We start from the raw sequence: 15,323 nt of genomic DNA on the forward strand, positions 1-15,323 counted from the left end.
TTTACGTAATTTTATAACAAATAAATACGTAATTTATTATTTAACTTTAATTTATTTTATTACATTTAATTAGTTAATAATTAAAATAAATTATTTAAATAAATAAAAATTTTATCGAAATAAAAGATAAATATAATATAATTTTTTAAAATAACCTTTTTATATATATTATTTTTTTTTTACTTAAAATTTACCTTTTTTTATTTTTTATACCTTTTTATTTAATTTTTTTTAATATTATATATATATTATTTATTTATTAATATTATAATATTATAAATTTTATTTTTATTTATTATTATTAACTTTATTTTATAATATATATTATCTTATTTAATTTAATTTTTTTAAATTACTTATATATATAACATTTTTTTTTTACATTAAAATTTAACATTTTTTACTTTTTATATCTTTTTTTTTAATTTTTTTTAATATTATATATAAATTTTATATTTATTAATATTATAATATTATAAATTTCACTTTTAATAATTATTATTAACTTTACTTTTAAATACATATTAATTAATTTTTCTTTTTTTAATTAATTTATTTATTAATTTAATTTTTTAAATTAATTTATATATATAATATTTTCCTTTTATTTAAAATTTAATCTTTTTTATTTTTTATACCTTTTTTTTAAACCTTTTTTAACATTACCCACATATTTTTTACTTATTAATATTATAATATCGTAAACTTTATTTTTAACTATAACCGTTAACCGTATATTTAAATATATATTAATTTATTTATTTTTTTTTAAACTAATACATTTATTAATTAATAACGATTTATATTTAAATTTTTACTTTTTAAACTTTAAAATGCTTAATATAAATATTATATTAACCCGGAAACAATTTAACCAATTTTACCATTTATTACTTTTTATTAATTATTAACAATATATTTAATGCCGTTAAAATTTACCTTTTATTAAATTTAAATTTATACAGCTTAATTTATTAAAATAAAACACCATTATATATATTTTATATCAATAAAATTAAATTCGTTTATTAACGTTATATACAATTTAACGTTAATTTATTTATAAATTATATTAACAAATAATTAACATAAACGATTTAATAATATAATAAGTATATTAACTTTAAATTACCAGCTTTAAAGTTTTAATAATTAAAATTTTAACGGCATTTAAAAAACGCATCGGATATATATAACCATATAACGTACTTATCGAAATTAACGCCAAAATGCTAATACGCCGCTCTTTTTTTTTATACCTTTTTTCCACGTTATTTAAATTAACTTACGGAAAGATTTTAACGTTAATAATCCTTCGTTATTAATATAACCTTTTACATAATTATTTATATAATTAACGTTAAATATATTTAAATTATTAATTATTAATAATGTAAACTTAATTTTATTTTAAACTTTTTATAATAATTTAACCTAAAATATCCGAAAATTTTATATTTATTATAAAAAACAATAGTTTAATATATAGTTTAAAAGTAATATATATTATAACTATAAATTTTATAATGTAAATTTAAAACCGGGTAATATATATTTTTTTTTAATTAAAAATAACTTTAACTTTAATATTATATTTAAATTCCTTTTAATATTAATATAAACAAAAGAAATAATTATATTCCAACTCCATTATTTTATTAAAGTTTATTAAATTTAAAGTTTATAATATTATTATAAAAATTATATTTACCACTTTTTTTAAAATATTAACTTATTATATTAACAATTATTAAAATTACCCGAAAAATTTAATATTATTGTATTATAACCAATTAACCTTTAATTATAATAACAAATCTTTTAAAATTTCCGTATTTACCAAAAATATATTATATAATAATTTTATTTTTTACGAAAAAACCATCCCAATTATTAAAATATCTTAATAAACAAAAATTAACTTTTTTAATTATCGGAAAATAATAATATATTATTACAATTACTATTATATTAATTAAATGGCAATAATAAAAATATTAACAATAATATTTTAAATAATAATTTTACCGCTTTTATAAATAAATATAATATTTTTACCGTTTTTAATTTAATTATTTTATAACCGTAATTTAATATTATATAAAATTTTATTAATAAATTTAATATTTTATTTAATTTACCCAATATTTAATTTATTTTTATATTTAAATTAAATAAAATTTAACCACTTTTATCTTTTATATTTTTTACTTTTTACTTACATAACGCAAACAAATTTATAACTTTTTAACTTTATAATATTAAATTTATAAATTATATTAAATATACCTTTTAATAATATAATAATAAATTTACTTTTTATTTTTATTTTTATTATATAATCTTTAATATATTATAACGTTACCAAATTAATAATCGAAATATATTTTACATTAATCAAATAAATTTAATAAATTTCGCCGGCGTTAACAATATACAAGCCACTTTTAATAAAAATATTTTAAAAACGCAAACATTATTTAATTTAATAATTTAATATACCATTAACGTACCGAATACTTAACTTTATTAAATAAACCAATAAACAAAATTAAACTTATAAATTAATACACTTAAATATCTAATATTATTTTCCACTTTTAACGCCGTTAATATATAATAAAATAACTTTTATTAACTTTTATCAAAATATTTAAAATGGTAAAATACCGATAAAATTCTTAAAATTATTATAACCAAAAATAATTTACAGCTATATTTATACGTTGCCATTTACTATTTTTATATTTAATTTACAAAATTTTTTAAAGTTATAATTTTAATTAAATTTAAAATTAACAATTTTTAATACCGATTTAAATAACAAAACCAAAGTAATTTATATATTTATATATTATTATAAAATAATAAATAAAACTTATAAATTATTATTTATAATATATTAATATTAAAAGGCCAAAAGAATTTTATTTAAACTTAATCCAAATATATTATTATTATAAATTTAATATTAAATTAAATATTTACAAACAACCCGTTTAATTTTTCGGCTAATAAAAAGTCATATATTATTACATATTTATAAAAAGTTATATAATTTATATAAATTTATATATATAATTTAAATTATTATTTCCAATTATTAAAAAAAAAACATAACGTTAATAACTTAAATTTTAAATTTATAACTACCATATAAGTTTTAAACAAAAAAATAACCTAATTACCAAAATTTTAAAAGTTTTAAATATTTATTACAACTTTTTAACACATTTTAAATAAAAATATTAAATTATCTTAATATAAATGCCAATTTTATTATTTTTGTTTACCAATACTATTAATTAAAATTAATAAATTATTAAACTTTAATTATAATAATTTTATAATAAAACAAAATAATTTAAAGTTAAACCCATATAATACCACCGTTATAATTAAATAAAACGTTAATATAAACATAACGTTATATATTAATATATATATTATAAAAACTTATATTATTAAATATTATTTTAAAACTAAAACGTTTACCCGGATTTTTACCGTATTAACCGTTAAAGTTATATTTTATTTTAATAACCAGTTTCCGTTTTTATCGTTTATAATAAAATTTATAAATAAAATACTTAATAAACGTAATATTTCGAAACAAAAATTAATATATAAATTATTTAAATATCCGTTATAAATAAACTTCCATATTATGTTTTAAATAAATTGCCGGTTAAATTCCAAAAATATTCGGCATTTTATAACCATTAATAAGTAAATTTAAAAAATTAATTTTTTATTTATTAAATATTATAACTAGTTTAATATGTTATTTTAAATGATATTATTTAAATGGTTTATTTAATATAATTAAAATTATATTAATTTAACGTTTTAATTTTAAACTTAAAACCGTATTTTTATATATAATCTAAAATATAAACCAAATAAAGATTAACACAAAAATTACTGTTAAATTAAATTTATATTATACCATTTTTTTTAAAATTTCGTTAATAAAGTAAAAATTATTAACGGCGTTTTATATAAAATATATGTTAATGCATATACCACATATAATAAACAATATTATAATATCCACTTTATAAATTATTATAAAAAAATCTTAATTTTTACCAATTATAAAGAATTTTAAAACGAAGATATTTTTGTCAAAATAATTTATAATTTATAAAATAATATAATTAATTTCCAACCAAATAATTAAAAATATACCACGGTTTAAAATCGGTTAAAATATTAACTTAAAAATATCCAATATAATTAAAGCTTTTATATTAATAAATACTTAAATTTTAACAATAAAATTAACTATTAAACTAAAGTTTAATAATAATATAATAATCTTAATATTTATATTATAAATATCTTTAATAATACCAAAAATATATTAAATATAAAACAGCAAAAATTTTACAATTTATATATAAATTATTATCAAAATTATTTTACCGGTAAAAACCTGTTACCGTTGTTAATTAACGTTAATAAATTAAGTAATAACGGGAAAATATATATATTAAACGTTTTTTTAACATATTTATAACAATTAACGCAAAAATATAATATATAAAATCCAGTTTTTTATATTATATTTACGGAGATAATAACTAATATTATTAACAGTTATATTTTTTACTCCACTTTTTAATTACCGGTATAAAATATATTTAACCTTTTATTAACCGTAACATTAAACCAGGCTTAATATAATCTCGGCATTATATAATACATTTTTATTAACAAAAAATTTATAATTAACTTAAAGACTTTTTATTAAATTAACTTCCGATTTAAAAAGATTATAATAAATCCAAATATAATTATAAATAATTTAAATATAATTATATTAAATAACTTTTAACAACTTTTTTCCGTTAATAATTAATTATTATTTTTTCGAAATTTCGTTAATATTAATAATACAACCAGCCATATTATATACAAATATTTTAATTAAACAATTTACTTATTTATTATTATGTAATAAAACGGCTTTAATTAAAAGACTTTTTATTAAATTTTAAAAATTATTTACCACTTTTATATAAATCGACTTAAATAAAAATTATTTAATATTAAAGTATAAATTAAATTAAACTTTAATAAAATTAATCGTTTTAACATAATTTTTTAGATTTTTTCCCGGTATAACGTTATAAATAAATATAATTATAATTATTTATTATTTTTTAATTATTTAGTAAAAAATATCGAAGTAACCGGAACCGGTTAAAGTTAAGAATTATTTAATATTTAATTAACTGGTAATTTTAAACGTTAATTATTTATAATTATTAATACGTAATATATGTTAACGTAAAATATTTAAGTAAATTAAAACTTTATAAACGGGTTTATTAATATTATTAAAGATTTAACGTAATTAAAAAGTTTCGATTTGTTTATTTTATTTTTTTTCGTTATTTTCGTTTTTTTTCCCAATTATATTAAACCTTCGCTTTTTTATACGAAATAAAGTAAAATAATAATCTTTATTTTTTATTTAATTTAATTGTATAAAGTTAATAATAAATTTTATTAACGTAATTAATTTTTATTGGTAATTACTTTTATTATTATAATTTATAAAACTTAGAAAATTATTTATAATTAAATTGTATTAAATATTTTCGAAAAAAAATTTGTTGTTAATTTTATTTACGTTATAATATTGTGTGTAAAACGGTTAAATAATTTAATGTTTATTGTTTTTTTTAACTTAATTATATTATAACGTAACTTTAATAAATTAATTAAATTACATGTTATAAATTAAAATAAATATATTAATTAAATTATATAATTATATATAAAATAATTATTTACTGTAAATAATAACTTGCTATTAAACGTTTTTTAAAAAAGCCGTTAAAAGTATTAAAAAGTATAAAAAGGTATTTTTTTATATTAAAATTTATATATAATTGTTATAAAATAATATAATTACGAAATATAATTATGTAAACTTTTTATTTTTACATATATCGTATAATTTAATATATTACCTTTTTATATATATATATTAAATTTAAAATTATAACAAAATTATAATTTTTAAATTATAATAAAAAAGTTTTCGTCTTTAAAATAATACTTGCTCAATTTTCACATTATTTAATTCTAAGTATAATTTCACTACTGGCCTATTAAACGTAGCTTAATTATTATGTAAGGTCAAAAGAGTCCTAACTGGTTTTTTTTCCACTGTACCCCTTCGTCTCATATGTAATCTCATTCCAAATTTTTGACCTTGTATCCATTTATTCCGTATCTGGTCTTTCATTCCAACTTTTACCAGAACCCCCTTTTTTTTTTCTTTTTACATTGTCGCCCCTTGGCAACTTTTCGCGCCTGGTTTATGAATTGTCGCCGTTGAACTTTGTCGACGGCACCAATGCAGTCGTTTTCGATCTGCTAGATTGATACGATAAAGTTCAACCCGTTTGACTGGTTGAACGACATCAAAAGGGGGTAGCGTGTCTGACGCGTATGCGTATTGACCGTCTATTTGCCTGAGGTATCTATAACCACCTACCTATTCATCAATACCTTGGCCGTCATCGAACTTTTTGAGAGGGGATCTTTCCCTTGCCGCTCGCTACTCTGCGCATTTCACCAAGAACGAATATACGGATAGACGGCGGTAACCGGGTCCTTTTTGTATGATTGAATAAACCATCTTCGATTACGACAACCACGACATAATCAACGACTTATCGATTGTACGAACAAACGCCGCCTCTCCGACTGCCGTCTGCCGTCTACGAGGGCGTCGTTAAGCTCCATTATGGATCTGCTTCGGCGCGCTTACAGGCGTGTGCCTGCAGCCATGAGCACGCCTCAGCTTCCCACCTCGGGCGAGAAAAGACCTCCGCTCAACAGGTTAACATCGCGACTCGCTTTCTTCAGAAGACCTCTCAGATTAAAAGGCAACTCCAGCATATCCGTCCCGTTAGGCGTAGTCGTTCTATTTCCATGCATCGTTGTTGTCCTTATCCTCGTATTGTTTGTTAGGCATCCCAGCTCTCCAGGGAGGATATTGATGCCTGCTGGCGCACCACCAGCTATCCGGTATGTCGCTTGATATCGAATTCTATGTTTGCTTTTGCTAATGGCCACGTGTCTTGGAACAGAAAAATCAGCGAAGAACACGACAAAGTATTCGTCTCGGGCTGTCTCGAACCCGATACTACGCAAGAACGAGTCAATGGCGCGTTTGTCGTCCTCGCTCGAAACAAGGAGCTTGATGGTGTCATTCAGTCCATTAAGTCTATTGAGCGTCATTTCAACAGATGGTATCATTATCCCTATGTCTTCCTGAACGATGGAGACTTCAACCAGACTTTCAAGGACATCGTTCGCAACTACACTTCTGCTCCGGTCGAGTTTGGCAAGGTTGGCTCAGAGATGTGGGGATACCCAGACTGGATAGACCCGAAAGTTGCAAAGGAGGGTATTGCTAAACAGGGAGACGCCGCTGTCATGTACGGTGGTCTAGAGAGCTACCACGCCATGTGCCGATTCTACTCCGGGTAAGTAAACGACAAGCATACCGATTTCTAAACTTAGCTAATACGGTACAGATTTTTCTATGACCACCCCCTTCTTGCCAAATACGAATGGTACTGGCGCTTGGAGCCCGAGATCAAGTACTTCTGTGATATCACTTAGTATGTTCTATGTTCAGCCCGATCTTCGATACTCTGTTCGTACCTACTAACGCCAATATGCAGTGACCCATTCCGTAAGATGATCGAGTATAACAAGACTTACGGTTTCACCATCGCTGTTAAGGAGCTTCGCGAGACTGTCCCCAACATTTTCCGATATGCTTCTGCTTACAAGCGCCTGAACAACATTACGTCTCAAGGTCTATGGGAGATGTTCGTCGAGCCTAAGCCAGAGAAGCCGGCTCCCCCTGAGAACGACCCTAACTTCAAGCCGCCACTACCTGAAGAGATCTTGCGAAGCGACCCCGGCCGAATGAACTTGCCCGAGATTGATCCCGAAGCCATGGAGGGCGAGAGTTATAATATGTGCCATTTCTGGTCCAATTTCGAAATCGCGAAGCTCAGCTGGTTCCGAAGCAAGGAGTATAAGGCCTTCTTCGAGATGATGGATCGTAGTGGTGGTTTCTGGATGGAACGAGTAGGTTGTCCCAATCATTTGAGTACAATTCAGTCTTGCTAATTATATGCCAGTGGGGTGATGCTCCTATCCATTCCCTTGCTGCTGGTATTCTTCTGGCGCCTCGCGACATCCATTATTTCCGGGACTTCGGTTACCGACATACTACTATCCAACATTGCCCGGCTAATGCCCCTGCCCGCCAGCTTCCTCGTGAACCTTACCTTGAGAAGACAACTCAAGACGAGAGGAAACGAGTCGAAGAAGACGAGTATTGGGACCAGTGGGACCCAGAGAAGGAGAACGGTGTTGGTTGCCGTTGCCGTTGCGATACCGATATTGTAGATGTTGAGGGTAAGGAGGGTTCGTGCTTGGCTGAATGGGTTGACGTTGCTGGCGGATGGGCTAGCCCGTAGTGAGAGTTCGTCAACTCCAGAGACATTTTGGCAATTCCCATCATCAACAACTACGGTTGGATACCAAGTATCTTCTAGCGGCCTTTTCCCAAGGCATTGCACGGCACAAAATATTAACGATGGAACGACAATTGTATTTGGTCTAAATGTGCTCTTCATCGCTTTTTGCCAGCAGAGGAGGGGTGCTTAGAAATGACGGGTTTCGGATAACGGCGCAGCGAAGGCTGATAGGAGTGTAGCATATTACGTATTAGGGGGGGATATATATTGGTCCTCGACTTGTACGGCTTGGTGGTTTTGCCATAGAAAGAGGGCGTCACGAACCTAGAGGCGGTTTGATAGGTTACTTGTCGGTTACCGCCTAGGTTAAGGGTGGCGAACATGATAATTCTGCATGTAGAAGAGCTGCACCCTCATGGTTCAGTTGGGTTGGCATACTATATTGGGCTTGTCATCAATCGTACATAATATTCTCGTGTTAACAAAGCGATTTGCCATTCCATCGAACCTATCCATTTGATATAAGTGTAGTCGTATATGTTGATCCACGTCAAGTTTTGTAGTAGTTCCCGTATGAACTTTGCGTGTCCCTCAGGTTGAATTCTAGGATGATGTCTATACATCTTTTCAACCCTATAAGCTCTAATATAACTCGACTGAGATGCTACTTGCGGCATTCGAGTAGACTAGATACCTAGGTAGGTACCTTCTAGGACGATTTATGATAAACGCCAATATGGTTATAGATACCTAGAGACGAAATCAAGCGTACCAATTCAAGATCCTTGAGAGAGATAAATGCCACAAATTACGCCCCTTGTAATGAGCAAGTCTACACAAGCCAGTTAAAAATATCGTGGAGTTACTCGACATGGTACCTGTCACGAGGTGGACTAAGAAGCAAAGAAACAACTTCGTTGTTCCGCGAGGAACTCTAAGCTACCTAGCTATGGGAGTCTACGGCTATACATACTGACAGTGTCCTTTGTTCTAGATGTCTCATCTAGAATCCTGACAGTACCTATTTGAAGTTGATTATAACACAACCACCTTAAATCACAAATGTCAAGTCACTTTAGGTATATTAACCATATTATAAAGTAATTCGATGTCTTACCGGATTGTAGCCTAATCTGTTGGATGTAGACTGAGCTATAGAGCCCTTGAGTAACTACCTAGGCATACATATATAAAGTATTAGGAGCGGTAGCTCTTACTTACTGCTTTCCTCTGTAGTGCGTAGACATATAGGCGTAGATAGTATAGCTAACCGACAGATGCCTCTCAGATAGCCACTGCGAGCCTTGCTAGTCTTATGCCAAATCCTCGATTTATCAAGAATTCCAAAGACGAGGTACAAGGACTACGTTTCGGCAGTACTAAGCATTTGATAGGAATTTAAGTGATAGGGCACCCTATTATATTAAAAACCCGAATCTTGTTCTATGCCCGGGAGCATTAGATATCGATGAATTAGAGATTTTTTTTTTTTTTTTAAAAAAAAAGCTAATTGTGAGTTAGCAGAGAGTTGTGGAAACGAATGTAGTATGAACTTTCCTATCTTCTAAATAATTATACTAATTAACGTCTTGAAAAGCCTATTTAACTCAAGTATATATTCGATCGTCATTGCTAATATGAACATCCCCTGGTTTAGTAACCTATCACTATGGATACTACTATAAGTGACAACTTGAACAGTGACTCTTAGATATTTGATACCATGTTAAATATATAGAGATAATTGCGACTGTCTTTATGTCTACGATCGTAAAGTATTGGCATAGACGTGAATATCCCTCGAGGAAGAGTCTATTTGATGATTAGGTAGACACCACACATCTCAAAATAGAATGGCGTCCATAGTCAACTACTGGCCCAATTGTCCTAGGACACTCACTATATGGCAACCGGCATGTGCTGTCCAATGAAGACTGACATAATAGGTTAAGAGTAACAACGCATATTGTAAATATAATGTTCCATCGTATTGATTAAAGGTATAGGCCTATGGTATTAGCAGTGCTAGTAGAATATAAATGTCAGTCACCCGAGGAGATGCAGTATCTCATCCTAGTTGTTCAACACCTGCAGTGATGTCCTAAATCTACAGGCAGCAAATCATATCATCTAACCCTACAGACAATAATTCCCATTTATCATTTGGATTCACCGAAAATCTAATACATAAGAGATTGACCAAGAAAGGTAACTTGCATTTGCGATTATGTATTGACTGGCTATATTTCAATATCTTCCCAACGGTCACGGATGGCACCAAAGGATTTACTGTCCGAGTGGTCGACTATATGTACCTATAACCTGTCGAGCAAAAATTGACTGCAAGATCCAGTTTAGACTCGCCATCTACCAATAGTATAGTTGTCATCAGCGTGGGATTCATCTTGCGGCAAGATCTCAGCACGCCCGCGCTTAGTCGCAAGTATACCTATCTATTGGATTTCGAAAAGGCTGGTAGGTTGACGCCTCTAACCAACAAGGCATGATTTTTCGAATTTTCCCACGTGTATTCCGTGTATCTTATCCAGGAGCAAGAATCCTAGAGGCTTTGATACAGTATAGTCAGGGAGCAATGCAGGGCATATATGCATCCATGGGTCTGGGTACTAAGCTTGACAGAAAGGATAACATGATTAGATACTCGAAGTGGCCATCTGCCAATGATGAATGAAGCGTGTATATTCTGCCCCTCAATGGCTATGCAGGACTAAAGTAATAGTAGGTGATACGAGGAACTGTGGCAAGACGAAGATAAGCAGAACGACAGAAACAAATGAAGAGGTGTAAAAGGCTACTTAGGTGGACAAGCTACAGCATCGTGATAATACTTGCAAAGGCTCGCATCAGTCAACATTCCACTCGCGGGGTGTTCCTGCTGCGTCCGATGCATAAATATACCTACCAACCATATACCGTACCGCGATGGTAGGTTAAGAGTGAAGGCGGAGGAGCCAGTCGCGCCGCGCAGGCTAACAAAACTAGATGTCGGTGAAAGGAAACTTGTCTCGACCGCCTGGTAGACGCCTCCCATGCTAAACAAGCGGCATACGATGTACACTTAGACGACGTAAGATAGTGAACTGATATCTGTCGCCTCCATCGCCAATGGAATGGCAAGGTAGTATTGTGGGAATTTGCGATGCAAGCCGGGGTCAAGGAGCTGACACATGTGCAAATCGACGAGTCGGCAACGTCATGGGAAAAAAAGGGACATGATGGCGCCAACATGATGGTAAAAGGAGACGAAGTGCTGACTGATCGCTGGACTAATGAGAAACCGGCGAAGTACACATCGGCTCGGTAAGATACACCATCCTGCTATGCAGGCTACTTCGAACGCGATGCAGGGAAGCGACAAGCATCTCTGACTATCTAAGTAGGACTTTAGTGATCGATGCTACGACGAGTAAAGGCAAATGGGGGAAGGGGAAGGATGGGAAGGGATGGGGTATAGACGTTGCCGGATTTAACTCCCTAACAGTGTGAGGACGTCAATTCAGGGGGGAAAGGAAGGGGAATGAAAGGGCAAAAGCGGTACACGCTGATCAAAAGACTACTATTATTTGTCGTGTAGACAGGGAGAGGGAGGGTAGGGAGACATTAGGGAGACATGAATTCCGGTGTGTTAAGGCTACCTACTAATCATATCGATTAATGTAGATTGGAGGGGAATTCTATTTGTCCAGAAAGGGGGTTGTGATGACTTTTGCTGCTACTCGAATGACATGGGATTTAATTATCACAGGGAACGGTTGAAGAACTTCGGGGACACTTTGGGTCGTGTTCGGGTAGTAGGCAACACTTAATTCACGTCGCGGAACAATCCAGACTCTACACGGTACCTAGTGTCGACGGCGCCATCACTCGCGTTTGTCTTCCCATAAACCTGACCCGTCGTATCCGAGCGGCGAGATGGCACGGGATAATTTGGTCCGTAAACGGTGGCTATCACGGGAAGTAGTACGTATGTGCTGAGCTGAGAATGATGACGAAGCGCTTGCGATGCTGGAAAAACTGGAACATGATCCCAAGACTAAGAAAGGGCTAAGTGCTAAAAGGCTTAAAAGGAATGGGTGGAGGGGAAAAAGAAAAACGTTTCGTGATCCGTTCATCAGACATTTTACGACCAATTCGGGCTGGGCGGTTCGGGAACACCAAATGGGAAAGATCAGTAGCGTTAAAAGGCCAGGTAAAGTTTAATAAAAGGCCAACCCATCCACTTTGCACGTGATATAATCCCACCACCTTACCTAAAATGTAATGACATACGCAATTATGTACAAATTTAAATGTTAATTCAAATTATTTTTTGAATATAGCGGTCGCAATATTTTATTATATATTATTAAATCGAGCCGGAAATAAGAAAAATAATAAACCTGGTTGCATTGTTATAGCTATTTTATTTAATTATTTATTTTTAAATGCAAATGTGAGGTTATAGGTATCCAGTTGTACTTTGGTCAATTTTAATTATTATATTTAGTTTTATTATATATACGTAGTAAATTAAATAAAATAGCTACGAGAATGCAATTTAACTTATTATTTTTCTCATTTTGTGCTGAATTTAATAATATATAATGCAAAATTGCGACGGTTATATTCGAAAAGTTATTTGAATTGAAAAGCGAAGTTATATTAAAAAAAATGTGTACGGAAAGGATTAAAATCGTGTAAGTTGATTGGTTAATTTGCTGCGATGATGTATTATGTAACCGGAACAATGCTCTTTTGCATAGCCGTGCGTAGTGGCTTTTAATGGCTGTGATGGCTTATATCACGTGCAAAGTGGATGGGTTGGCCTTTTATTAAACTTTACCTGGTCTTTTAACGTTACTGGGGAAAGATGATCAGTGACGATGTGAGCTCGCTCGGAAGCGCCACTACTGTAGTGTAGGTAGCACCTATGTATCCTATGGTATGTAGGTACTGATGGACAGGCATAGATTCCTTCCACCAGGAAGGAAAAGGATATTGTTTCGTTACCGCTTCTGAGGCGTGTCTGAAAAAGGGGGTCAAAGAGATAAATGGCGATGCTAACTATCGCGTATTGGACTACGGGATGAAGCCCAATTACAAAGGAGGCGGTTCTGCGCCGTGTTAATAGCAAAATACATAACATCATACGTAGGGCGATGATTAGTGGCTTCGGTTTCCTCTCAGGGTTTAAGCAACGCTGCCGGGCGGGGCTTTAAAGTACCCAGCCTGTGTATGTGTCTTAAGTTCTAGATGATGTTCTCTCTCGTGCGTACATATCGAATGCGGCAGGTCAACCTAAGTCCCCATCTATATCCCTAGCCTAGGATAGCATTCGTATGTACGTAGTGTACATACATTACAGATAGGTCGGTCAATATGTCTAGGACCGGGGATCCAGGCTAGGCTGAAGAAACCTATGACTCCCAAGATACGTCGCCGTCGGAGCTAAAGTATGAAGATCGAAAGGGGTGAGCGCAAGTGTGTATGCGTGTGTGTGTGTGCCCGTCTTGCCTGTTGGAAATGAGCCAACGAATGATGTGCGATTCGGAAACGAGGTTGTGCAGGGAAGACGTCAAGGCCGTCGTTCGATTGCACACTAATATAAATTATTTGACGTAGAGCCTTGGATACGAAACTTTACGCGTAGAGGATGGAGTATTCTACTAAAAAATTCTGCACCCGTGGAGAGAGACCCTATTCTGAGAGAGATCCTCCCTGCACGAGGTAATGATTACAAAAAACATAGTACACTATTCCTTGAAATACTGGCTGCTAAACGGGTTTGATAGCAGGTAGGGGTCTACTAATTACGAACCTGGCAAGCCAAAAGGCACGATGGCTTACCTATTAGATATACACCCCTGACAGCAAACGGCACTGAGGAGATACTGTAGGCTCTATAAAAATGATGATATTATAAGCCTACATAGTATGGAGGGGTTCTTTTCGTCGCGCATAGCATACAACTCATGTGCAGAGCTTGTTCAGTTTTGGCCTACGATCCACAAGCCACAAGACCAGACCTACTAATAACGCTACTATTATCTAAATCGGCTCGGTGGTTGATACGATGCGTGTTAGTGGCCACGGCAGAAAAGTAGCATAGCAAAATGATTGTGATCACAGGAGTCATGTATCACCCGGTGTTGCGGAGCAGCCAACCATAATCGTCTTCCGGTATGGGTCAAATACCTAATGGATCAGGGCGAGTCAAGAAACAGTGGTTATGTTGCCGAGATTGCCATGATGAAGGAAATATGCCCGTGGCTTTTTGGAATTTGGCACGGAGCGCTTGGTAATAAGACCAATCTGGCTTCTACATATTTAGCACCAAGCAAAACTTGCCTGTGATATGGCGGGTTGAGTTCTCGCTCAGCGGTTAAGATCTACACTAGCCGGCTCTTCTGGGTGTGGCGGCTGACTCGAATGGGGTTTCAAATACTTCATTATACAGTCCGGAACGGGCGATGAGGTCCGCTGCAGGCATGTTTGTTCTCTATCAGACAATACCAAGTTGGTCTAGCGAGATAAAATTTACGTGGTCTCGTGCCAAAGCTAGTTATACGTAGACGCCGGCTGGATGGCGGTGGGAAAATGATGATAATAACCTCATAGTGACCGCCGAGCGCCGACATACTACACACTACACATTACACACTACACTACACTACATAGTACATAGTATGTAAGATATATATGTGTGTACTATGGTATGCACATAGATGCAGTCCAGATCTACGAACATCTCCACGACTCGAATGAGAACTGTCTTCTAACCAATGGGATCCCGGCGGCTTA

The 15,323-nt window shown here is 31.8% G+C and overlaps 1 protein-coding gene across 1 annotated transcript; it reads left to right on the forward strand.

Moving 5' to 3' along the window:
* The first annotated feature begins 6,105 nt into the window (after positions 1-6,105).
* F4817DRAFT_348571 (glycosyltransferase family 15 protein) lies at positions 6,106-9,029 on the forward strand. Its single transcript, XM_049304714.1, has 5 exons — positions 6,106-7,050; positions 7,113-7,511; positions 7,563-7,649; positions 7,713-8,127; positions 8,181-9,029. The coding sequence occupies exons 1-5, from the start codon at positions 6,767-6,769 to the stop codon at positions 8,520-8,522; spliced, it is 1,527 nt and encodes a 508-aa protein (XP_049155613.1). The 5' UTR covers positions 6,106-6,766; the 3' UTR covers positions 8,523-9,029.
* The last annotated feature ends 6,294 nt before the right edge of the window (positions 9,030-15,323 follow it).

This window comes from Daldinia loculata, assembly GCF_022478755.1.
Source record: "Daldinia loculata strain CBS 113971 unplaced genomic scaffold F4817scaffold_59, whole genome shotgun sequence".
In the NCBI taxonomy this organism is placed as follows: Eukaryota; Fungi; Ascomycota; class Sordariomycetes; order Xylariales; family Hypoxylaceae; genus Daldinia; species Daldinia loculata.

Coding starts and splice junctions, on each gene's coding strand:
- F4817DRAFT_348571 (XM_049304714.1), top strand. CDS start 6,767: ATGGATCTGCTTCGGCGCGCTTACAGGCGTGTGCCTGCAGCCATGAGC. Junction 7,512..7,562: donor ATGTGCCGATTCTACTCCGG/GTAAGTAAACGA, acceptor AATACGGTACAG/ATTTTTCTATGACCACCCCC. Junction 8,128..8,180: donor GTGGTTTCTGGATGGAACGA/GTAGGTTGTCCC, acceptor ATTATATGCCAG/TGGGGTGATGCTCCTATCCA.